We start from the raw sequence: 27,264 nt of genomic DNA, 5'->3' as shown, positions 1-27,264 counted from the left end.
AAGATGTTCAACCCAATAATGCCAAACAAACAGCCAATGACATTCCTATTTGATTTCAGAGAAGGGAAGTAAAGTCAATCCAGTCAACGAACATCTGAAAAGCAACGGAAAGAACTGAAAATGATTTACTTATTTACTTAGATTGTGCAGATTACATGAATTGTTGCCAACATCTGGTGTGAATTTTATATCAATGTCTCCATTAGAAACATTAAAACTAAGAAAAATAATTATATTAATTTCTCAATTCTATAATTATTAGCACACACACATTATGAGTAGAAGCTATGGTATTTGTTGAAAAATGCATACATAGTAGGATTTGGATTTCTTCTGTAGGATTCTTGAAGTGTCAAAATCTATAATTTAGTTTGCAACAATTGCTTCGGTTAGTGTTGAATCATGAAAGTGTTTTGCTCTCATGCTATGCCAAGAGCTCTTTCTGGTTTCAATTTTTGCAGCATTATCTTTTATTGAGTGTTTAGATGAAAGACTGATTCCAGTTACAAAACACTACACTTCTTCTATTTTCTCTGTATGCTGCAAAAACAAAATACACGCACAAGATAAACTTCCACATGGAGTGATTCTTAAAATGCATAAATCTCTAGGAAATTTTAATATGGCGATTATTGATATAGGGACGTTTCTTATTAATCTGGCTTTAAAAAAAACAATATTAAAGGCAATATCTGCAAAGAGTATGAAGGAGAGTAAATTACATTTGTAAGCATCTAACTGAGTCCCAGGGGCAAACTCCACATGGGGGCAAATGAGCTAATTGTATGGGACAAAACACTAAAATAATGCATCAACTGCCATACATGCATTAGTCAAACATTTAGTATTTAAATTAAACCAAGTTTCTGGCTTGAAAACACAAATATCATTGTGACTTGAAATGCATGATTGGATTATTTAATTAATATGTAACTCATAAAAGACAAACAAAAAAGCAATTCTAGCTTTTAGAATGCTCCACAATGAATGAATGTTTGCTATATTGATTCATTTATTTAATTAGGTTACCAGGGTTTCCCAACGTGTATTATGAGCCTGGCGGGCCACCAGGCTTTACTTGTCCCCACCAGGATTAGCATTGTTTATTTTATTTATTTATTTTTTTTAAGGTAGGCTTTTTAAAAAAGTTTATAATTGGTGTTTAAGTATTAATGCTCTAGTCTTCCAGTAATGAATAATCATCAAATTTCTAATTTTCTGTCAACTTTAAACATTTTATCAAAAACATGGCGGCCAGCTGGATGACTGCCCTTGAGCCCCGAGCTGCGAGCTTAGAAAGTTTTCTGGGGGAAAATTTCCTTGCTTATTAATATGATTACATTGCTCATGTTTTCTAAATAAATGAGAGAGAAAATAATTTATTCACCAGGTGAATATTCTGCACCCCCTTAAAGGATGAACACACTGACAACAGAGAGCAGGTTTTCTAATTTAATGTTCATGTGATTGCAGTAATAAATGGAAGTTGGCTGCATTGTACTGCTTCTGCTTATCAAATTAAAAATGAAACACGAAGCCTCTGGTGGCCCCAGAGGAAGCAGCATTGAGTCGGCAAAGGGACAGAGGCTGAAGTAAACTTGGAAACCAGTTAAATCTGCAGGCTCATCTTTCATTTGCTCTGGCAGAGAGGGACTGGACCCCCTCCCATCCAAACAGATGTCCCCTTCGGTCCGCTCCAGCATCGGCCAATCAAAACCGTTTATGCAATTTCCCGTGTTGGCTGCTGACTTATTTTTAATAGCCTTTTAATCTGCTATCATTTATGTGCTAAAGGAAATAAACAATAAATCTCCATTTGAAATAAGAGCAAAGCGTAATAGTTTGCTCAGATTTTGAAGCACTAGAAGAGCAACAAGCAACATATTTTCTCTTCATTGTTACAGATATGACAATGTAATTATTGTTTAATTATTAGCAATAAATCAATCTTATCAATAATATTTTAATGTAAAGCTAAAAAGCCTATTTCTAAAGGATAACTTAACTGTTCTCAGTTCATCAGAATATTTTAAATAGAAATTCAAGTCTTCTTGATTCACGAAGAGGTCTGTCTGTCTTTACCACTCTTGAAAGTGGGAAAGAGAGGAGAACATCCTTTTCAAGTAAGAAAGATATGTGCCAGTCCTCATGAGATGGGAAACGGCAACAGGAACTTGCCTAATGTTACTCATATCTGTCGTCAGAGCAATAATTACAAAGCTTAAAACATCAAGAACTGTAAAAACAGGCTGCATGAGGAGTCGAGTTTATGTTTGCCACTATAGATGGAGCAAAAGATGCAAGGTTTTAAAAAAAGAAAAATATTCTGCTAAGCTCACTGAGCAGCACCATAAAATGGCAAAATACCAAATCTCACAATTTGCTGTTTACATGCTGAAGGAAACCCTCACCACATAGTTCAAATACATTTCTGAAGGGCATTTTCAGTATTTTGCTGGATTGGGACTAACTGATCATTTGGTGTAAATGTAGGGAGGTTTGGAGACTCAGAACAGATGTTCTGTCTCAGGACATCAATTTTCTGAGCCAAATGCAGATCCCTCCAGACACTACTTAGGCTAGAGAAAAGAAAATCGGTCAAATAGAGGAGAAGTGAGGAGAATAAGAGATGAGTGAGGTAGAGGTGCGGAGTGATGAAGGAGGAAGGGATGGACATCCGAGGATAAATGGAGGGCGGGGTTTAAGAAAAATGATAAACAGTGCTGATTAGAAGAGACCGGATGCTGGATTGAGTGAAGCTGACTCCAAAAGGCCTTTTCTGTCCTCCCACCAGAAACATAAATGAGTTGCTTTTGTTAAACTTTACCAAGTGCTTTGACCTGAGAAGAAAAGCATTAAGCTTTCCACCAAAACACCCAGGGGACGTGGCATTAGACAAATGATTAATATGTGGGGAAGCACCACTGTTTAGTGTAGTGGATGATCTGTGATGCTGTTGGCTTGTTTTATGGGAACTTGTTCAAATAACTGGTTTGTCACTGTAGCCTGAAGTGAGGCGACTGTGGTTGTATGGCAGAGTAGTCGTCTTGCGATTGGAAGGTTGTAGGTTTGATTCCAGCTTCCACATGGCGATGTACCTCTAGGCAAGGCACCTAACCCCACATTGCCTACCGATCTGTGTATCGGTGTATAAATGTGTGTGCGAATGGGTGACTGTGACTCCAGGTCAGTCCATTTACTGTTCCATTTTGAAGTGACCCAGTTCTGATTTTTTTTTCTTTTATTTGCGTAATGCGACCTTTATCTGATCTTTTCATGACAGTCTGAACAACACAGGTCAAATCTTTTCAAATGAGACCTGAGTCACAACGGCCAGGTCCTGAACGTCATTGATACTCATCACTGTTTTGCGTCCTGATATGCCCAAGCGGGAATAAATAAAACCACAACCATGGCGGATTATGATGAGGATTAAGTAGTTAAAGTGCTGACTCTGGGCAGAAAACTATTTCAAAATTGTAAGCTATGCTTCACTGTCAGCATCCACGTTTACTTCTGCAAACACTCGCCGCTACTTTTTTTTATAGTGGTTGGTAAAACAATCAGCATGCTCTCTGATGTGTTATTGCAGCCTCTTCTGCACATGCGGGACACTTTCAGGTCGTCTGCCGTTCACACAGGAGATCGCATACAGGTTGCGAACGTTTGGACGTGTGAATGATCACAGCAAAAAATAAATAAAAAATCAGATTTCACATAAAATTGGAATTGGGTCACTGCGGACTGCAGTGTGAACGTAGCCCTAATACAAAGTAGCAAAGAGACAAAAATAATCTATCTTTAATGCTTATTTAGACTGATTGTTTTAGATAATTGGTCAAACATACCTTTTTCTGAATGCATAAACTTGCAGACATAACAATGCTCATTGCTGGTATGTGTGAGTTGTGCTGATAAAAAGAAAATATGAAACCAAAAGATAATTTTTTCTTAACAAACATTATTTGTCCCACTAAATCATGAACTCAGATTAAAGACTGGATTTTTTTTTTAAATTTAGTTTACTATAATTCCAGTAAAAGATGAGTTTTCCATTGTAACATGCATAGTGAATGTCAACAAAGCAGAGTATAATCCTGAGGTGATTTTTCAGTGTTTCCAAGAACGTGCATTGGTCTGAACAAAATCCACCCAGCCAGAGCAGTCCTCACACATCATCTAAGGTGCTGAAAACCGTGCAGAGCTCTTGCATGCCAACTGAAGCTGAGAGCAGTCACAATGTGAACCAAAAATGTAACTGGACTCAGTCCATTTAATATTTTGCCAGTCAGCATAGAGTGAGAAAGCTGCAAATGTCCATAAAAAGAAAACTTCATGTCCTGGTATGGTCGTCGAAGCTGTGCAGACTGCCAAGTGCAACATGCTTTTAAAGATCACAAAGAAAAACAGAAGACAAACTGCATATTTCACATGTCTCATGAGGACAAAAATAATTTCAAAAGAGCCTCAAGCCACTCAGCCTTCCTTGAAGTTTATGAGCCTGCTATGTGAAAACTGTTTCATTGTAAAGCTGGTTTTCTATTTAAATGAGCAAGCCTCATTTAAACTCTTTGATGTGATGAACATCTACAGATCCCAGCCAAATCTAGGTCAAACACCAACCTGGCAAATCCCGATCCGAGAAGCCATTTCCTCTTCTGATGTAACCAGAGAGTGTTTGTTCATGTCTGAAACAGACTCGTGTTTTTACTGACGCGACGCTTTGAAGGATTTTGAATTGTGTGACTTTGTGTTGTCATGCAAGAAAAAAGGGGAAAGTGTCGAACCGTTAATGACAATGTGGAAGATGTCCTATTTTAAGCTCTTTTAAGAGAGGATATTTATAGATGTGAGGTATTATAAAAAGAACTGTGCCAACGAAGCTTTCACGTTGTCAGAAAAATGGAGAAAAATAACTGAGGAACAAGAAACACTCCAGAAAAACAATATGTGGCATTCTGATGCCCGAGGTTAACATAAGAACATCGATTTCAACAAAATTGCTTAAATTTCAGAGCAAATTATTTAACAGTTTAAATTAAACCAATGGTTTCTTCAACTGGAATGGTAAAACACAAGAGGAAAGTTCTGCAAGTATTTTTGTTCCCTGTATGTGGATTTAAATGTTTTGCTTTTTTTTTTTTGTCCGTCAAAAATTGGTTTACATCAAAGATAATCTGGGTAAATTCAAAATGCGTATTTTCAAATGATGGTTTCCACCTTTTTTAAAAGAAAAACATCCAAACCAACCTGAGCCTGTGTAAAAAGTGTTTGCCCTCTAAACATAATTCACAACTGCTATCAAGCATTTGCAAAAATGGAATAATGAAAGTTATTTCCATCACTACCGAGAGAATTTCTTTTAATATTGTTTTAATTCAGCCAAACTTTGGGGTTGTTTTTCAAATGTGAAGGGTTCTGTCACATAATTTTAATCAGAAATAAGTCCAAACTCTGATTAAAAATCTTCAGAACAATTTTCTGACATGCAGTGTTAGTTTTTTGTTCCAGAAATAAGAAGTGGCACACTTTATTAAAGTTTCAGTCGACAGAATAATTTCCCAGAAGTCTTGGGGATGACTGAGATGTTTTCTTGAAAAGTGTTCTTTTTGATTAGAAGAGGGATTTCAGTTAAATCAAATTAAATTAAGTCTATTTATAGAGCACCAATTCCCAATTGAGCACGTAGTTCCAACAGCCAACCACATATCAGCAATTACTCAAACCTAGCAAGCATGTAGAGACAGTGGAGAGGAAAGACCCTCCTTTAACAGGAAGAAACTTCCAGCAGAACCAGAACCAGGCTCTGTAAGAGAAGACAGAGCAGATACACAAAAAGCAACAGACCAGATGTAGCTTCTATTGAGAGAAAAAAGTAAGAAAAAACAAAGTTAACTGTTAAAAAAAGAAAATAATGCAAATTGGAGAGTAGTCTACTCGTTAGGCCTGGGTGTGTGCAGAAATAAAAGTGTTTAATCACAGATAATTCATGATTTACCAAGGAAGTAGCTAATAGCTAATAATAGATGATAATTACCTGCATTTTGTATTTCCCCAGGTTACCTTCTCTCACATTGAAATCGGTTTGGTCTGAAACTTTTAATTGTGACAAAAAAGCAAACAGAATAAACCTCTTAGAAGGCAAACTATGTCTATCAGCATCACACTGGTATCATCCACGTGATTACACCAAAATGGCTCACTAAACTGTTTGGATCAGGATAAAAGCAAATTACATGGAGTCGCTCTGTACCTGTGATGCATTAAAAACATCAACACCAGGGAGAACAGTTAGCACACAGGATGTGACTTATTTATAGAGAACCGCTGACTGCGACCCTCCTGGAATTTGGTTTGTTTTTGCCATAAATTACATGAACCAAAGATTCAGTGTTATTTGTGTTAAGTTGAAATAAACCAACTCAGTGAAAGTTGGAGCAAGCACAAGCCAGACATACCTGATTATAACAAAATTAACAGAAATAGTCCATGTAAAATTACTTTTTATATTTAAAAAAGTAACATAACTTCCGATGTAAATCAAATGTCAAATAAACCCAAATATTCCCAAAGGAGTTACTTACTATTGGGAGGAGAGGATATAACCCAGTTAAGTCTTAAAAGGCCCAAAAGAAGAAGAATTCATTATTCATGGTATTTCTTTATTTTATGTTCAGGATTGACTTAGACATGATGGCCTGAAGAGATGTTTAAACTGATGGATCATCAGAAGCTGCGACTTTCGTGAAAAGAGAGGACAAGGCAAAGAGGATGTGCCAGGAAGACACTGGGATTTGTGTTTGACATGCCAGAAGGTGTTGGCACTCCAAACTGCTGACTCATGCACCAGGTCTGCAGGGATTATTGGGATTATTAGTTTTTAATGTGTCCTTGGCATTATTTTAAAAAATGTTGCTCCTGTCAGCAGAAACCAGAGGACTGCACGAGCTGAGTGACTAACTCTGGCAGAGATCACAGATTTAAACAGCAGCCTGTGATTACTTTTAGGTTGATATAGCATGCAGCAGAAATATATCCTATATCTACAAACCTGACATGGCACCCTAAAGGAATTGTATTGCATCCAAAGACCCAAAACCTGAATTTCTGTTTAAATACAAAATATCTTATGAGGTTGAATTGTAGCAGTGCATCAACTGGAATTATTACTTACTTGGAATAATTTAACCTTTTTTCCATTACATTTCTTTATATTAAAGTACTGGCATTGACAGTTATAATGAAAAATGTAAAATGTTGATGTTGTTTATGTTTTCAAAACCTCACTAAATCTGGATAGTTCCAGTCAGAAATGCAAATAAACTCATCTGCATCCGTCTCAAATTATTTAGGGGCTTTTAATGATTCATTTGAATCATTCATGTGTAAGAGTGGGATTTGTTGTTCTCCAGCTCTTTTGAAGGGTTTATGATTTTTTTTTTATTAGGAGAGAAGTTGAGTTCATTTCACAAGTTAAAAGTTTATTTGCTGCAACCCAGATTTGATCTGTGTTTCTGATCATTGCCCGCTTTTCTAGATGCTGATTTGACGAAGAATTGAAGAATTTGGAAGAGGAAGTAAGAATAAAATCCCCTCCATTATTTTGCCTGCTACTAAGACCAGTGGCAGAAAAAAAAAGCCATCCAGCAGCATGATGCTGCCATGAATATTGCAGCTGGTAGTGTTTTTAAATTGGCCTAATTCCAGTCAAACAATTTTATGAAATCAAGCCTAAATCAGAAATAATGTTAAAAGGCAAACATTAAGCATTAAAGATTCAGTCATAATGAAGTGTATTTTCAATTTTGATCCAGTATATATGTGATGTTGACTCAGATATTATCTCCAAAGGAAAGTAACCGAAGTGAAACGTGTCGTGTTGTATAAACATGCAGAGGCAAACTGAGATGTACCTTTGCTTCCTAGTTTTGCTGATGTTTCACCAGCATCACAGTTTTTATAGCCACTCTCCTCAGTCTGGCTCAGCATAAATCCAAAGCTTCATGCAATCCAGGGGAATTTTTCTTCAGGGCGGATCTGAAAAGCCCACACAACCATAAACTGCTCTCAGAAAGCAAGTGAGGTCAAAAAAGAAAAAAAAAATGGACCAAATTCCAACATAAAGCATTAACAAATTGTTTTTTTTGTTATTTTCTTTTTAGTATTATTAAGCTGCAGCACATAATCAAGTGCTGCATTAATTTTCAGACTTGTGTTTCTTTTTGTCAGAGCAATCATTAGTCATTGATAACACTTGTCCAGGCCTGCAGTATTATTAGTAATTAGCTTAGTAATGCCAAAGCAATATTTTGTCAAATTTAAATGTCAGCCTTTGGCCGCCTTAACCCCTGCTGAAATGTTGCACTGCAGCTTGACATGTAAAGCCACAACTGTTCTGGTATCTGTCTGCAGCCCTCGTGATATAATAATATACTTACTTTAAATTGCAGCACTCCAGGCTGAAAATAAATCCTGACTCGCTTCCCCTCCTTTGGCTTTATTCTTACTTCCTCTTCCTCTCTGCTCCTTCTTTCACCAGAAAGCTGACTTAGTGCATCCATAAAGCTTAACTAACTGGCAAATCCCTCCCCTCCATCTCACTTGCTGCTCTGACAAGAATATCTGAGAGGTTATTTCCATGCTTTACTGCTCCTCAACGGCCATGAACTCCAGGCCCTTCCTTGTGAGTGGGAAGGAGATGGAAGGTTGCTGAATTAATCTCATGGTCCTTTACGTGAAGCACTGTTACAATTCCGGTGTATCCTTTCTTGCGCATTGAAAAAAATACAGTTTCTCCCCTTACATGGTCCTTCTGTTTCTGCTTTTCTTCACGTTTGCATGTTTACATGACACTTTTTTCAGCTTACAGAAAAAGTTTTTATCATTATAATAATAGTCCTGTTGGTGATTAGCTGAGTTTAATTAATTGATCACCCCCAGGTGTGAATTTGAAACAGTAGATTTTTTTGCAATTGTCTGCATTGTTTTTTGGCATACAGTTGTGTTAACACTATCAAGAAGCCTCAGAAATAACACAGGAGTGGATATTGAATAAAGAAAATAAACAAATAAATAAAAAAGTCACCCCATTGACCAACAATGCCACAGCTCTCAGTTAGCATGTTCAATTAAATTAAAGCATTCTCCAGTCCCATCCATTGACAGGGTGACTTTTCTTTGCTTTTAATGGTCTGAATCTGCAGTTGTAAATACAGAGCAGCAGGAGTTATAATGAGCCATAATGTCTTTAGCATTTGGTAAAGAGGTGTGCCAGTTCTGCTTATTCTATTCTCCTGGTTTTACCCTCCAGTCAATTTAACTGATTTTGATAACACATACATTAGAGCAGTCTCTGCTTTCTCCCAGTGCTCCCAGTTCTAAGTAAAAACACTTCAGCAACCTTCAAGATCAAAGCACAAAATGTATTTTTACATATACCATCAAAAAAATGAGTCCTGTAGAGTTTAAGACATCCATACTAAGATTAAACTTCCTGTACAGCTTCAGTTTTTAATCTGGTGATTTAATAAGATTGAATTTCTTTCTTAGACTTATATATGTTACACCATACTTCTTTCATTTCTCATTTAAAATTTATTTCAAACGTGGAAATCAATTTAATCTGGTAAAGTTAACTTCTGCAAGATGTGACCTTTTTAAACTCACGATGCAGCTCATAGGCCTGGTACTCTACTGCCCTCTAGTGTCAAATAGTTAAAATGTAGTTAATAAATCTTCACTGGTTTCCTCAAACTGAAGCCACTATAGGGAGCACAAAAATTTGTTTTGCTTTAAATTAACTACTCTACTTTGCTCTACTTTGTCGATTCATCACGTGAAATCCTAAACAAATGCATATTTTGTGGGTATGATGAGAACATTTATATTAGTTTTTGCAAGATACTGCATTAGTAATCAAGTCTGGTGAATAAAGGAGTGTGTAAAAAGTTAAATATTTATTTCCAGCTTTAGAAAATTCATGTTTCAATCATATTCTGAAACCTCCTTCTGTTCTTATACTAATACACAGAAAGGTTAAAAATCAATAATCTTACAGCCATCCTCACCTAAAAATTAAAAAGCAAAATCTTTTATTCTTGCTTTAACACATTTACATCAGATCTTTTCCTATCTTTTCGGACAGCATACAACATGGTAACAATGTCAAAAGAACATGCAACAAGACATGTTCTCACAGATAAAATGTTCTCAAGCAAAGTCCATTTCTTTAAAAAGCACACTGTTAAAAGCTAAAGAAGCTAAAGGTAGCTGCCACTTCATTGTCCACCGTTGCAAAAACTGGCATCCCATTTGTGATACAACAACCTGTACAGCAAACACTGATGTACAGGTAAAGCACAGCTTTAGTGGGACATGTTCACTTTTTGTGGCTTTAGCTGAATAAATAAAAGTTAAGTTTGTACATAAAATGCTTTTAAAGATACAGCACACAACTTTTATAAAAATGTTTTTCATTTACATATTTATTAAAACTATCATTTTGTTATGAAATAGAAAATCTGTGAAAAAAACATCAAGTTCTTCTGCTTTCTCCCAGTGCTCCCAGTTCTAAGTAAAAACAACCAACCAGAGCCAGAAAGAGTTTTTGCACTATCAATCATGCCTCTGTATTCTGTCATGCCACATCGCCTTTCTGTCTTGAATGCTAAGGCTAGTTAGCATGGCATATAAACATGCTAACTGTAGTCCTGGAATGGTAAATTATTTCTCTGCCATTAGCATATTGAGCAGCACATACACAAGTTGATTGACAGAGCCAAGATGCTCCCCCTGGCTGTGACTGATTGTTTTTACTGGGAGAGACGTATTTTTTCAGACCTCTCTAATAGCTTAGAGAAGAGATGGAGGAGCTTGATATTTTCCACAGATTATCCATCTAATTCCATAACTGTCAGGACATAGTGGCAGTTTTAACAAAATGTTAAAAAATTATTTTTTATAAGAGTTTTATGCTGTAGATTTAAAGAGCAGATTTAAAAGTCTCCTGTGAGTGCTGAGTCCATAAGGTCATCGTCTTCGTTTCTCATATATATCGGGCTGGACCGTGACGGACGATCCGAGCCAAGCATGGAGAGTGATGAATCTGATGCTGAAATGGGAGACCGCGACCAACTGTCTGCTTTTGTTGAATGTGAAGACGATCCCATGGACATGGAGGTCTTCTTTTTCTCCTTCTCCCTGTCTCTTTCCCGGTCCCTGTCTCTCTCGCGCTCCTTATCCTTTAGTTTCTTCTTCTCTTTCTTGTGCTTCTTGTGTTTCTCGCCCGAGCTGAGGGGAATGGAGCTCATGTAGTCCTGGGGTGGAAGGGGCCTCACTGTTTGGTCGTCATCTGAGCTGGGGCTGTTCTGGTGGGACTTCTCAGCCACCGAGCTGCTGCCCGATTCGCTCTCGCTGTCCTGGTTCAGAGGGGTGTACCCTGGAGAGCGGCTGTGGCTTGGTGACGATCGGTCGTGCTTCGGAGTGGAGCCACTAAAGAGAGGCGATGCTTTGAGGCCGGAGATTTGTTGACGCATTGACTCTCCAGAACCTTCTCCGGGTTTCTGAAGAGTCACTTTGGCCTTGATGCTTGGCGAGCCACCATCTGGTTTGCTAATGATAATTTTGGCCAGGGTGGTTCCACCTGACCCACTGGTTTTTGGGTCCATCATTTTTTTATCTCCACTGCCACCACCTGTCACCATCACTTTTGCTTTTCCCTCTTTGTCAGACTTTTCCCGCTTATAATCTCCGCTTTGAGAGGATGAGGAATGCTTAGAAGAACCTATGTTCGAAGGACCGCTAGGAACATTTCCAGGCCCACAAGGAGTAGATGTTGATCCAGGACCTCCCACTGGAGTCCCCACCTCACAGCCGTCTTCCCCAACTCCTCCGCTGCCCACACTCTTCAGTTTGTCTATGACTGCTGTTAGAGAAGGCTTCTTGTTTCTACTGGGAGACTTCCCTTTGGCGTTGGGGTTATTTGAATTGTTCTGACCCGCACCTCCACCACTTCCGCCACCATTTCCTTCGCTTCCATTGCCTCCTCCTCCCCCTCCACCGCTGCTGTACTGCGACTGAGATCCACTGGAGAAGCTCATGGAACCAGATGATGAGGTAGAGGAGGAAGATGTAGAACCAGAAGAACCTCCACCACCTGGTTTTTGGGAACTTCCACCAGAAGAAGACTTAGATCCTCCTGAGCTGCCACTTCCTGATCCAATTGGAGACTTAGCTTTGGAAGATGGAGGAGTGCCTGGAACTTGGGATTGCTGCATTTTCATTGGAGAGGAGAGCTTATCACCAGAGCTACTGGAGCGGGAATGGGAAGGCGAGATGTTAGGCTTTATGTTGGGATTCATAAGTGAACCTGGGGGTTTACCTCCCTGAGGCTTAATTTTACTTCCACTTCCCATTCCACCTCCAGCACCCCCAGGTCCAGACAGACCGTGTTTAGTGATTGGGGACGATCCTGGTTTGCCAACACCCATACCTTGAGAGGATCCTTTCATTTGCGACTGCCCCCCTCCACTTCCTGAACTCCCGGTCTTGGAGCTGCTGCTTTGCGTCATAGACCCTTCTTTGGACTTGATCTTCCCAGAGGAAGAGGAGTGTGAATGGTGGCTTTTGCTGCTGCTTGTCCCCCCTACACCTCCTGTGCTGCTAGTTGCAGAGCTGCTGGAGGTGTATCCACTATGGGAGGACGTTTTCCCCCCAGTTATGGTGCCCTTTGGGATCTGAATGGTGATTTTGGGGATTGGGGGTGTGGCACCTCCTGGGGGAGTTTGCGAGCGCCCAGAACTGCCGGGAGACTTGGAGCCTCCACCGCTTATGCTTCCTCCAGAGCCCGAACCACCACTAGGGGGCGTGTAGGGTCGCCCTCCTGAGCTGTGAGAAGGAGACTTTCCATCAGGATCAAGCTTTTTGCGTTTGGGGGGCTTATCTTTAGACTTTCCTTCACTGGATGGAGTCCTGCTGCGCTTGATCTGTTTTCCCTCTGCTGAGCTGCTTCCTATCCCAGAACCGCTGCCTCCATTTCCCCCATTGTCATCCTTTGGCCGAATGAGTCCTGGTTTGACTTTTGGTTCTGTAGTTTTAAAATCCGAACATGCACCACCAAGTCCCATCATCAGGGGGCTCTGAGACCCTCCGCTGTGTGTGTCTATTAAGTCAGGAGCTTGCCCCAGAAGTGGTTTACCACCACCACTGTTACCTCCAAAGATTATCCCCATATCAAATGGGTCCTTGAGTGAGGGCTCTGGAGTACTTTGTCCATGTTGAGGGTTCTGTGGAGTTCCTGAAGGAGTGTTCTGCTGGCTACTTCCCCCAAATCCCTTGACCAAGTCCATATCTCCATCAGCACTTGGGGAGCTGTCATCAAAGTAGCTTTGTGAAAAGCCATGTCCTGAGGTCAACAAGTCAGGGTTGAAGTCGGATGCATCAGGAAAGAAGTTAGTGGAGGAGGAGTCACTGTTGGGAGTGGCAGCAGTTGCAGCCGCCTCTGCAATCAGATCGGCTGCGTCTGTAAACGGGTTTTCATTGCTGTTGGTATTGAAAATGTCCGCTGAGTCGAACACTGCACTACCCTGGCCAGAGCTGGAGGAGTCACGGATGGGGGTGCCCAAAGGACCTCCATCCTCCGGTTGCCCATGGCTGCCACCGCTACCTTTTCCTGTTTGCTCTGGTAACTCCTGTAGGATTTCTGTGATATCAGGCCCAATGCTGTCAGAACTGGGAAGGCGGACAATGCGAGGTGGTACAGAACCAGGTTGTTGCTGCTGAGATTGGACGTGAGACTGTGAGTAAGCCATGCCGGAGCCGGGTGGCGGCGTTCCGCACTGGCTAAGTGTTGGCGTTATGCTGTGGTGTGTATCCAGGCTATCGCCTGTAAGGTTCACGTCAAATATCGAATTCTGAGAAGCATCAACATCCATTGAGAGAAGCTTGCGGTGGAAATCATCTTCATGAGAAACGGAGTGGTGCTGGAGGTGCTGCTGCATTGAGGATCCTGGTTGCGGTTTCATGCCGAGGCCACCACCTGCACCCACTACAGGCAACACTCCGCTCTTTTCAGGACCCCGAGGACGCTTCTTCTTCCCCTTGGTGTTCCCACTGGGACAGGCACCACCCATGCTGTCTGTTCGTGGAGAGCCAGATGAAGAGTTCTGCCGCTCTAAGGGACTCGAGCTGTACAGTGCGGCAAAATCTTGTGTGGTGTTTTCTTTTAACAGATTCATCAGCATAGGGTGACTCTTTGTGTTGCTGGCAGGGGATGAGGTTGGTGGCGGAGTTTGATGCGGTTGTGGAGCATTCTGGGAGCTGGGACTGGAACCAACATTTCCAGTTATCTGCAACAAACTGGTCAGAATGGGATTCTGTGTGACTTTACTGTAGTCGTCTGAATGGACTTGCTGTTGTTGTGGCAGCGGCTGTTGGCCGGTCACCCCCCCTGGAGTAAGGCACTCTCCTTGAGCTTGCCTTTCTGCACGGGGCATTCCAAAGAGAGTAGTGATTGGACCTGCAAAATTAGGTCCTCCAGGTGGCCCTCCACCTGTGGGTGTATTGCCACCAGTAAGTCCAGGTAGTCCCATTGGGTTAGTCCCGTCTCCTCCCACCATTTTATATGGAGGACTACCAGAGGGAGGAGGGTTATTCTTCACCATGGTCTCCACTGTCTGCGCTATTAATGAGAGAGCCGGAGTGTCTGCCTGGATGGTCTCAGCTTTCCTCCGAATGGCCCGCATGGTAACAGGAATGGACATGCATCTACAGTGATGAGGAAACAATTACTACACACTTTTCAATATTAATGCATTAATGAGGAGAAAAACCCACCTTGTGACAACCTTAGTAATGAATTCATCAGTGCAGATCAAAGCATCTGATGGTCCTTTATACAGATGGCAGGAGACTTGTCTGGAGTCAATCACCTCCATCACAACTAGAAGAGGACAGAAAGAAAAGAGAACTTGAAACAGGTAACAGTATTTGCATTTATCTTGCAATTTTAGTTTCTGTGCCAAGAAAACTGAATAAATATAGATTGCAACCCTAAAGTGAGTAAAGATATTGCATAATTGTGTTAACTGCTGATTCTTCAACTGGCATGTCATGGTAGAAATTACTATACATGGATTTAAATGAAATGTGATTAGAATTTTATGCTACAAAAAAATGCTGAAAATGCAAAAGCAGCTCCTCACCACAGACTAAAGATTCATTGACTGGATGCTGGAAAGAGACGCTGAAACTTGAGTCGGTGAGAGGACAGACTTCAAACTGCAGAAGCCCTGCACTGTCTGAAAAAACAAAACAAAAAAAAAAGACGCTGCTTTAGGTGAACAAAAAAAGAAGGAAGGAAGCTTGTTGGTTCGTTATAAGTAGGCATCTCTTTGTTACTTACCTTCCTTGACAGATGTTCGTTTGACACAGCTGCCAATCAAGGTGTTGTATGCTGCCTGGTGGCGAATGATATCCAGCAAGAGAGGAACCTGCGCTGGGTGGCGGAAGGGAATCTTGGACACCATTGCTCCTTGTAATGAGTGGCCATCTTGCACTGGTGCATCACCATTTAGAAAATAACAGTGATGCTGGTCTGGTAAGATCTGGGAAAGAATAAAAAAAACCTAACATTTTATACCTATGGGTTTAACAATGTCAAACATATTCACTGTGTTCAGTGAATATTATGTAAATGTGTACAAAGACAGGGTGATTGAGGAGAAGGAGAAGAAACTTTGACCAGAAGTTATTAAAATAAACAAATAATAGAAATAGGAAGCACAAGTCAGCTTACAGAATAAAAATGCATGTTGTTTAAGGTAGCTGGTATAGCGCTACCCTCTTCTAGGAGCTGCAGTTGACTCTGGACAATTAGCTGGTACAGGAGTGAGAGGGGAGGTGGTGTCTCGAACACTGGGATTGCTGGGCGGAGAAAAAGAGGAAAGGTTTAGGCCTAAATCCTTAAAGGAAACTAATTCATTACAACCAAATGAATGTATTTATGAAGGTAAACTCACAAGTCGCATTGCCAAGCCTCTGAATAAAGGAGAGTGAGAACGGCATGGGCCGGTTCATCTTGAGGAAAAAACAGGCTGGCAGATCCACGCTGTTGGAGTTGCTCACAGTGGAAAAGGACGGTGTGCTTAACATAGAACAGAAAGTAAATATATGATGCCAATTTCTCAAAGACTGAAAGTTTTTATATCCAAACAATGTGCGATTATGCACATCAGCCAGAATAAGAAACGCTCCCTTACCCTTTGTTATCCACAGGATGGGATCCGGTGATGAGTGGAGCAATTGGCAGCTTGTACACAGCTGAAGTTCCCTCGATTGTCACAGAGACACTGACACCCAGGGAACGTGGAACTATAAAAAGCAAACAGAGATAAGTGAAAGGTTTGCTAAGATATTTCACCAACGATCAACACATTCAGGGCTCCTACACGTTTTATTTGCATTACATAATATCGTTCTTCCACAAACTAAACTCTTTTTTTAAACAGTTTTAAAACGTTCAGATGCTGAAATGGGAGGCAGCAACCAACTGTCTGTTTTTGTTGAAAGTGAAGATGATCCCATGGACATGGAGGACTTCTTTTTCTCCATAAAGCGTTTCTATTCTTAAACTTGCCTGGATATATTTTTATCCGTACAGTCCACAAATAACCAATTTGCTTAAATTGGGTTCAGATTTTAGTGTTTAAAATCGGGGGTTTTGCCACCTGTGATGTCTGGACTAACTTAAGTCAACTCTATTTCAAAATTTATTTGGACTTTATAAATAAGGGATGGATGAAAGAGATAAAAGGTAGATTTTTTAAAGCCAATTTTGTGAATTCTGGTACCACTATTATTTGTAAATATAAAAAATAGCTTCAATGTTTTGTTTGGCATTTTAGACACTATTTATGAATCTATTTATCAGATTAAAATTCAGTTTAATCTGAATTTGATGTTGTCTAGAGACTGAAAAGGCAGTTAAGTTGCCCCCTTTTTTTTTGAATGAGTGTTCAGAAATGTCACACTTTTAAATTGGAAATCCTCATTGATAGATTTGGCTTAGCAGAAAGACCGTAATGCCTTCTAGTTACTTATTTGTCACTACTCATATCATTATTGCCACATTCATTCTTAATATCGTGTGCATGTACCGTCAAAAAACAAAATACCAGTGAATAAAATGTTGGTATCATGGAGCAAATCAAAAATAAAACATTTATTTTTCACGTAAACCACACTATGAGGTTTTATAAGACATTTTTGATACTCATCCACAACTAACAGACGATAAAAGCCTATTCCACACTTTTTAAGACTAAGAGTAGCACTGTTAATAGCTGGACTTGCCATTGTTATCAGTTAAGCTGAGCTGGGAGCCAGTTTCCACCTCAAATATGTCATAAGGGGACACGTAGCACTGGAGAGAGACCAGATTTCCACCACTCCTGGGAGTCAACCAGCCAACACTCCCATGGAGAATAGTTTCAACTGTATTCGCGTTTGTTGCCAACCTATGAAGACAGTAAAAAAGCAAGAATTATCCAAACACGTGACCAACCAGTGATCAATTACCCAGACGAATATCTAATCATGTATTTCACAAAATGCAACCAACTCACTAAACATGACATGGCATTATAATAGTCAACACTAAGAAATCTCTGAGGTCACAATCATTTTAAAAATCTGACGAGGAATGCAGAAGGCTACTTCACCATCCACTGTAATGTTGCAATCTTCTGACCATTACTGTGCCGTGAAATCAAAATTATAGAGAGAAATCCTTAAGGTGACAAAGAGATTTTCTGTTAACTTACCTAAACATGGTCATCATTTTGGTGAGATCGAGCTCCAGAGACTGCAGTGCAATGTACATCTTTGTTTTCAGTTTACTGAAACACAAAGTTAGTCAAAGTAATAGGATTAAATGCGTTTCTAGAAAAACAGAATACAAGGAAACAAAGTATTTATTTTTGATCATGCTGCATTCAATATTAAATAGTTATTTCCAGCAGTTGTTTAATTATAAAGTCAAAAAAAGGTCAAAATGTTGACGACCTTCTGGAAATCTCAAGTTAATGTAAAAATGATCTATGCTTTCTAAGTTAGCTAACTGCAAACAGTTTAATATGTCAACACGAAATTAAGAAATACAAAAAGAGACATTGAAAAGGAAAAGATTTGGATGAAAATATAAATACTTTTCCACACTTTTATTTACATTTTCCAGATCTACAAATGTATTTTATTTCCATACTTTTAGAGACTGTGGAGAAAAAGAAGACAACTTCCTTTACTGTTCAGTTTGATCTCAAAAGAAAACTTTATATTGAGTCTGTAGGGTTTGCAGCAAAACCCCAAGTCAGCAAGAACAAATCATATGGAAGATTTTGATTTAACCCAGGGGTTCGATTTAAAAACCCTTAATTTAAATACCATTTCATAGTCTGCGAAGGAACTTACTTGTCACCAGGAAGTCTGTATAAATCAACCAGTCCCTTGAGATGCTTAGAAAAGGCTTCAAAGTTCTTCTCACTAAAAAAAAAAATGTAATGGCTGTCATTAATTACACCGAAGCATTACTTCATCTGCATTACTCCTTATGTTGAAGTATCAAAGGCTTGAACTTGTTACTTGTACCAACCTTAGATGTTGAATAAGTTCAGAACAACTCTGAAATAAATCAAGATAAAAGCAATATTACTTTTTACATACAAGGTGTTATAAAAAGTCTAACTTCTATGTTCTTCAACATTATTACACCAGAATTCTTTTATAAAGTCAAATATACCAACCGTCGGGTTTTCTCCCTGATGAGCAACCTTGACGTCCACAAGCTGGCCTCCAGTGTCCAGCTGCACCTCCACATAAAACATATCGGACGTGATGTAGCACTCTGTTTTTGTTGGGCTGAGGTGAGAGCCCAACCTACAGAGACAGGTAGCAAATAATTACACCAGAAACATAGCAAGAACAAAGTAAAACATGACACAAAAGTTAAGACACTCACATGTTTTGTCGAGCAATAGACTCGAGACGATCTGTCATGGAGGGGAGAGACGAGACTGAAAAAGAGGATCAGAAAATTTTAAAAATGAATGTGACATAGATAAAAAGCCGGGAAAAGACATACCAAGTGACGTGTCATTAGTGAAGTACATTGATGTGAAAAAGGTTGGAATATGTTTGTTTTACTCTGATCTGTGATCAGCCAGTCAAAAACTAAAAATCAATCCTTTTTCAAACAGTGAATGATCTTTAACAGGGATGTTAAGCTCATTTTCGTTTTGGGCCAAATCAAGATTATGAATGCTCTTAAAGGGCCGGTTGGGCTAGAATGTATTTATAAAATCTGTTCGCAAACTGTTAAAATATCAATTAATCTTCAACATTAAATAATATTGTTGAGGATCTTTACAGTCCCTACAGGATTTTCAGATTTTTTTTGTGACTTTCTGGAATAAAAATCAAAGTGTTTGATTTGATGTTTTTATTCCTTAAGTTAGCAGAGTGAGAAATACTGTCACCCACAGGTGGAAGTTAGAAGTCACTTAAATCAAATGTTTTTGACCATTTTTGCAGAAAATTTCTTTCTGATGTAAATAATTCACCATATACTAAAAAAAAACTTTTATATACAAGAATGAGTGATTTGACATTTTAACACATCAGACCTTTTTTCCTCAAATATTAAGTTGTAGATAATAATCTTTTAAACAAAATTTTATATATTTGATATGGAGCAGAAAACAAATAAAACGGTCTAAAATTGCACTCAAAAAACTATTATCAGAAAGTTCTGACTGGTACATCCATTTTCTTAAGCTACGCAATTTCATTGCTTTTTTTGTATTGCTAACCCGAAATGGAAATGTAATAATTTGAAATAAAAATCTCCTGTGGGTCAACATTCTCATACCTTTCAAAGCTCTCTGCAGGGTCTCCAAACAGTTGAGCAGGAGCTGATGGCCTGTTTCATTCATCACACCGCGTTTCTCCTGAGACATAAATGGTCAGAAAAAGATCAACATGCTGATACTGAAAAAACTGATTTTGTAGATAAGACCTATTGATCACATTTGATTTTCTACTAAACTGTAGTATCATATATTTACTACAATGGTATATTAGTACAGTTAATAATACATCGTGATCGATGTATCTTGGTTATAAGCTCAATAAATAAAGTATTGGCACTGCAGTGGGACAACATTAATTTTCAAGGCTTCCTATTTCCAAATGTGTTTGTCAAGTTTTTCAAACAACATGAATTCACAGACAATGTGGAAAATTTCCCAAATTCCTTTGACTGTCAGACAAATAAAATATTTAACTCGTTCAGCCCACAGTTCTGCCACTAGGATGTATTTTCACCTGCCTTAAGAAATGGTAAAATGACAAACATTCTTTTGATAAAACAAATTACACAACAGGAGCTTGAAGCAAGTCACTAGAAAATGCATACCAACTGGTTAGAAACTGTTTTTTTATTTTATTTTATCATTTTTTAGAACATTTTCAGATAGTTTAATGAAAGCTGCCTCCGCCTCACCATTGCCTGACGCACAACATTGATGGTGCCCTCCCATGGCCGCGAAGCATTGTGTTTAGCATGAAGCCTCTCCAGCAGAGCAGCCATGCGACTCTGCTTCTCTGCTTCTAAGAACAGAGAAAGGTTTAAAAAAATAACAAAAGACACATTAAATACTGGCTGAAAAAAAGCATTTTAGTCACATATGGCAGCACAATTATTTACCTATTTTGAATGTTGACAGCGTCATATCATTGCACACAGGAGAAACCACATTGAAGATTCATTTGCATGTCAAACTGATTGAAAAAAGTGTTTGATCCTCTATAAAATACAATTTACATCTTAGAAGAAAAAAAACCTTTTGCTGCCTACTTAACTACAGAATAAATTGGGACACATCGCTGGAGGGATTTTGACTACTTATAGACAATCTTAGTTACCAATTAGTAATTCAAAGGTTCAACTAAAATGCACTCTATAAAAAAGCTGACTTGACTAAAGAAGGGTGATATAATTATTTAAATTAAAATAGCTGGTTAAGAGTTGTATATTACATATCTGCAACCTATGCAAATTTTATATTCCAAAAAATGTTTTCTAATCTCTTTTATTAAATATGCAATTTATGGTCAAATAAGTTGATGTTAAAGTTCATTTTTGTTGAACAAAACACGTTTTCCACAAGCACTCATTGCCTCAAACAATGACAAGACTTGAGTTTATTTTCCATCTTCTGTGATAATCAGAACACTATTTAAGAAAATACATTAGAATAAGATTGTATTTGATTAAATGAAGAAAAAACAGGGCAAACTAATAACTGATCACATTACATTCATCAATTCAAAATTCAAATAATTCGTGCGACTGTCAGCTATATCACTCAATGTTTCATAACATTTTTAAGATATTAAAAGTTGCTATTTATTTCTTATAGATGCACAAACACTGAAAATAATTGCAAACAACATGGTTTTGTAGAACAAATATTTATCTTTTGTTTTTGTAAGCATCTTTTTGTTATCTTGTGCTAATCATAGTGTTTAGACAAAGTTTTGTTAGCTTGTTAGCCTTTAACTTAAATAATAACAACATAATAGGCCGACTGATCTTATTTTTTACGATTTTCTGCTCTGTAAAATATATTTTTTTAATATTTGGAAGACACAGCAGGAAAGAGATTAGCAGCACTTTTACTCTCGAATGGACTAACTGATAGCGATAGCTAGCTTTAGCAGCTTTAGCTAGCGCTCTTACTTTCTTAAAACTACAATAAAAAATAAAGATAACAGCGGTGCACACCTGTCACATCTTCTGTTTTTACTCGTTCTCCGAAAGTCTGACTTGATCCTTGCTGAACCGAAATAGAAAGTTCTCTGGCAGGACTACCGCTCTGCATCGAAACACCAGGCCCAGCCGCCATTGTTTCCCTTCTGGAAGCCCGCTTCGAGTTACCCACTCTCTCCTCTCGGGCTTCCGTAGCGCGCACACGCTTTTACTTAGACGTTTACTTCAGCCTCATCTACACTTGTACATAATTTTGAAATCTTTTTTTTTTTTTAAAGAAACACGTGTAATCAATGACTCCAACTGTGTATATGCGGTAAATTACATAAAATGTTTCATTTTCTGCTGTCACAAAGGCAGCATAAGTACAGAAATCCAAAGGACAATTCTAATAAAACACAACAAAGTATAAACATTTAACTGATTAAATTAATCTATGCTGCAATTGCAATTCAAAACGAGAGTGTAAATACCTCTAAAAGTAAAATAGTTATGTGCCATAGTTATTTTAATCCATGCAAATAACACGTTAACTTTTTTCAGCTTACTGTGTCGGCACTCATTAGGTAATTTAAATTAGATAGATAGATAGATAGATAGATAGATAGATAGATAGATAGATAGATAGATAGATAGATAGATAGATAGATAGATAGATAGATAGATAGATAGATAGATAGATAATACATTCATTTAAAAACAGACAGATTATTATATTCACTTTTTTCTTTATTTTTGTATGACACACAATATCATATTAGCTTTTATTTTCTGTCTACCTATCAATTCATTGGGAAAAAGAAGCAGTTTAAAGACAGTTTCTTCATGAATACTGTAGGTGGCGCAGTGCTGCAAGTATATTCATGTTTCATGAAGAGCAACCATATTTTAAGTCAAGTTGAACTAAATGTGATATATTAAAATATTTTTATGATGGCCAATGATTGTATTTTTTTTTTTACCATTAAATAAAAAAAAACAAAAAAACAAATTTAGACTAAACATCCCAATAAAATAAACTAAGTCAGCCATGCCTTACACACACAAACACATACTGCACACACACACACCTGAGCCTATTGTACAGCTGAGCCTGTGGCAATGAGTGCTCTCTCGGGAGGGTTTTCCCACCTACCATTTTGACCTGCTTGTGAGAGGGAGCAGAAAGTGTGTGCATGAATACATGTGCGTTTGTGCATGTGTGAAGCTGTATTTATGAACAGGAGTTTAAAACAACAGTCACAAGAGACAGCTTTAGAAGGCAGAGGAGATGGAGAGGGACCAGATTGGCATCGTCTGAGACAGTAGACAGACCCACAGATAGACACGAGAAAAGAGGGGAGGTGCCACTCTGTAATTGATGTGCCCACCAGGAGCTTTAGCTGGCTGCCTGGTATGAAGGAGGATTTGGACGGTGCTGCCAAGACAGCAGTGGGAGAAAGGAAAAGGAGGCACGAGCCTCAGGGAGCACAGTAGCAGGCTGAAACCTTGCCCATCAATCAGAGGCTAGTTCACCTTGCCATGCCAAGCGGGACCTCCCGCTGTGCCGAGGGATGGCATGGCACAGGGAGCGAGGCTGGCACAAGAGCTAAATCTTCCCCTAATCTTTATGGTGGGTGTATCAGTGCCATGTCTGGATGGCAGCAGAGTGGCCAAAGCTAGACACGAGGCAAAAAAAGAGAAAGTTCAGCGCCAGTGCTGAGAACTGTTTCCCACAACGTTGTTAACATGAGGAAGAAATGTTCTAGTTAGTTTAGCAACAGACTGCATGTTAAGTGTCTCAAAGAAAAAAAAAACTGTTGAGAAGGTTGATTCTGCATAATGCTGAATTTAGATAAATTTTTGGAGCTCCATGGTTTATCACATATATTTTACTATATAATAAGCTTATGCATAGTTAGGTGAAGCATTGAGAGAAAATGCTTAAAAAACTAATACTACAATTATACTAAGCTTTAATGCAGTAAGCATTGAAAAGGCTTTGGAATGATTTGTGAAATAAATAAATAACAGACTGAGAAGATTATTAATTGAGTTCATTGTTAACTGACCAACAGCTGTCATCGTTCAGATAAAACCATTTAAAATGGCCCAGTCAAAGTCCAGGATTAGATCCAACTGGGAATCTATGGAAAGACATGAAATTAAGCAGAAGCACCTGATCCAGTCTGAGTTTGAACTGTTCTGAAAAGCAGCGTGGTAAAATTTCTTCCTCTCAGTGTGGAAAACTGGTTGAGACAAAACCGTTTGCACGTGACGTCACTCTCTTCGAAACGCCACCCGCTCCACCATGATGGACGTTGACACAATCTGTGCGCTCCGAAAGCCTGTCAAAAAACGCACAATATCGCGTTTTTTGAGTTGATTTCGCAGTAAAAATGGCCACAGGGTGCTGCGGGGTCAGCTGCACAAACAGATGGGTGAAAACCAAACTTGATATTTTATTGTATAACATTTAACAAGGAAAGATATGGTCATAATGACTATCACTGGTGTCCAACCACCTGCAACGATGGAAACAAAGCCCCACCATCATGCAGCCTAGCCTAAAACCTGGTTAGCATCTTGACTTCTGTACGTTTTTAATGCTGTTTCGGTTTATAATGTAGTGACATCATTCATGTTGTACTGAATTGTCTGAAAGTTACAAGATACTTTATATGGGGTTATCACAAAAATAACAATAAATTACATTGATTGTAATTAAATTGAAAGAAAAAGAAGTAAATATACATTTGCAAGGCTCTGTAGACACTTTTATGTTGGGGGGGGGGGGGGGGCATCAGAATGAAGCAAATCAGGGGAAACATTTTCACAAAGATATATTTCCAGTCCTAAAAAGATCAAAGTGTCTTAAAACAGATGGCTCAAACCACAGGAAACGCTAATCTCACCACTATTGTGTCAATATAACATCATACAAGGTCAGAGAGGCAAATTAGACAAAGAAAATTAGTACAGCACCATTCATACCAATGAAAGGAAATTCAAAGTGTTTTGAAGCGTTGAATGTCTCACCAGGTTGTCCAAAGCACAGGAGCACCACAGAGGACTGTACTCTCACCACTCCATTTCCCTCTGACATCTGCAGAAATACTGAGATGACTGAAATGGTTGGGTGGATCACAGATGGTCAAAATGCTGAGTGGAGAGTACGCGAGTGTTGTGTGCAGAAAAATCATTTAATCTCAAATGTGACAACAACAAAAGAGATGATTGTAGATTTCAGTTGATAGAAATATATCCCAAACCTTTTCCATCACGGAGGAAAACATGGAGGTGGTCAAGGTGTATCAATGTCTCTGACTGGATAACAGGCTGGATGGAGGCGCAACAGTGAACAAGAAGGAACTGATGCCACAGATATTTTATAGATCAGCTGCAGAGAGTACAATCTCTTCTGCAATCATCATAACCACTGAGATTAAAAAAGCTCAACAAGCTGGTGAGAAAGGCTGGCTCTGTTCTCGCGACGACTCTGGAACCTTTGATTGTGCAAAGAAGGAGCAAAAGTAAAGAGAGGTCTATTCAAAACAACAGCAAACAAAAATGTTTTCAGTCCCAGCAGTTTCTGCACATCTTATGTTATCAGGCAGTTCCAGAGCTAAAAAACTAAATGCTACCGTCTTCTGTTTTTGAACTCTTAATTGTCTGTAAGACTGAGACCATTCAATATTTTATTGGAAGTTTTGAAGTTCATAAAATCTACCTGTTTACAAACAAGGAACAGTGATTTTAGGACTTCATGCTGTTGGTTTGGACTCTAGCAGCAAGATGTTAATTTAGGTGCAGCTTCCTGATCAATTAGTTACAGAGGCTAGCAGAGAAAATATCACAAATATTTAAACGACTGGAAATAAAAACACACAGATTTTGAGGAGTGAGACTCCACCCTGACTTTGCCTTTAAGATGGTAATAGTCTGCAATTTTTAAAACCAAGGTCACACTAGAATGACACAGCTTTAGTTGAATGCACAGTCCGCTCAGTGATCTAGTGGATTGGACATCACATGACTTTCTGTGTGCCACATGCGCTGTTGCTTTGCATGAATATCGGTGGTCGGGGAAAAGACGCAATCAAGCAAAGAATCTGAGAAGGAGACGCAAAGTTTCGAAATTGTCAACACTACAAAAACAGGATAATGAGGTCCAAAGGGGTCACACTTCACAAGTCAATAAAAAGCTTTTATTAAAAAATATATATGAAGAAAATGGAGAGTAGGTTAGCTATGCTAGCTTTACTTTTATCATCTTAGCATGGACTATTGCTGCACAGTTTGGAGTATTTCGGTTCAATTAACACCACAATACGGGGACCCACATAGATTTTCTACCAGATAATCAGAAGTGCAAGTGTTCACTTCCTAATGATCGGAAAATGAAAACTCAAAAACATAAATGTGCAAAGGACAGAATGTCCTGTTTGATGTTTGTATGTCTGTTTTTGTGTGGGAAATGTTTTAGTGGGTTTTTTTTGTGTTAATTGCTCTGCGTGTGACGTTAAGCTGACAGACTGAGAAAAAATGAACATAACCACCTGTTTTTCTACATTTTTCACAGGACAAATTGGATAATTTGTTCATAGAATGAGGCGATATTCAGAGCAATCATCAAATAGGATGAAATATTTCACAAAGCATATTTTATGAAGCTAAAGTTTGTTAAATTTTAAAACATGGTTCCTATTAAGTAAAATTTAATTATATAAAGATAAATTTATTTACTATAAAGAGAAATTCGCTTTATATATTCAGTTACTTCTAGAACTGACAGAAACCAAACTATGGGTTTATTAGCAGAGAGAATATATATTTTACATATGCAAACATCAGCATCTCAGCTTTAATCCACATTTTATAGAATCCAGTGATATCGATAGTCACTCTATTCACCAACTGCTCCAATCAGACCCAAAAAAGGTTTTGAATCTTTATTATTTGCTATATTAAAGACACATCATATCATAATTTATTGAAAAAGACTGTCTGGCATTCACATGTAAGTTTTGGCTTTATTTTTAGCACTAGAAAAGAAAAGGCCTTCCAGCCACTGTAGGTCACTGGAAGGTCACCAACTTGCAACACAAAATTACACCCTTGGTTGAACGCTAAGAAACTGTATGACTTCCTCTTACATTGTCCTCCATCTATGGCAGCATTGATCTGTTATGCAACTGTCCTTAAGCTGGTATTGTCTCTCTGTCATCTTTTCTTTCAGGTAATATTAAAGTTGTCATTTTTGTATGCGGTTGTTTTATCTTTCAATAATGAAAAAAAGTAGGCTGAGGATGGAACCTTGGGGAACCCCACAAGTGAAATTAGACATATTTAACCTAAGAAAATGTGTGTTTAAATTTATCCCAAAGTATGTCGGCTATAGTGTTATATGTTTGAATTATTTTCACAAAATATCAACATTTGTGGTGCTTTAATAACAAATG

At 38.5% G+C, this 27,264-nt stretch overlaps 1 protein-coding gene and 1 long non-coding RNA gene across 8 annotated transcripts in view; one reads left to right on the top strand and one right to left on the bottom strand.

Moving 5' to 3' along the window:
• Positions 1–7,321, top strand: part of LOC129368203 (uncharacterized) — a 44,916-nt gene extending 37,595 nt beyond the window's left edge. For 6 of the 7 annotated variants that reach the window (XR_008606808.1, XR_008606810.1, XR_008606811.1 and 3 more), the window contains one exon: positions 6,678–7,321. This is a non-coding gene — a long non-coding RNA (uncharacterized LOC129368203). The remainder of the gene's footprint in view (positions 1–6,677) is intronic. The other variant, XR_008606809.1, reaches the window with a different exon arrangement.
• A 2,622-nt stretch (positions 7,322–9,943) lies between these two features.
• Positions 9,944–21,981, bottom strand: med1 (mediator complex subunit 1). The gene is made up of 16 exons (XM_055043041.1): positions 21,839–21,981; positions 20,555–20,661; positions 19,922–20,000; positions 19,013–19,067; positions 18,798–18,930; positions 18,647–18,675; positions 18,466–18,537; positions 17,820–17,894; positions 17,350–17,513; positions 16,257–16,368; positions 16,017–16,141; positions 15,794–15,921; positions 15,401–15,602; positions 15,201–15,296; positions 14,833–14,938; positions 9,944–14,763 (listed from the first exon to the last, which is right to left on the bottom strand). The coding sequence occupies exons 1-16, from the start codon at positions 21,957–21,959 to the stop codon at positions 10,995–10,997; spliced, it is 5,373 nt and encodes a 1,790-aa protein (XP_054899016.1). The 5' UTR covers positions 21,960–21,981; the 3' UTR covers positions 9,944–10,994.
• Between the last annotated feature and the right edge of the window lie 5,283 nt (positions 21,982–27,264).

This window comes from Poeciliopsis prolifica, unplaced genomic scaffold (assembly GCF_027474105.1).
Source record: "Poeciliopsis prolifica strain line A6 unplaced genomic scaffold, Auburn_PproV2 SCAFFOLD018, whole genome shotgun sequence".
Lineage (NCBI taxonomy): Eukaryota > Metazoa > Chordata > Actinopteri > Cyprinodontiformes > Poeciliidae > Poeciliopsis > Poeciliopsis prolifica.
This window is presented reverse-complemented; position numbering and strand designations above follow the sequence as displayed.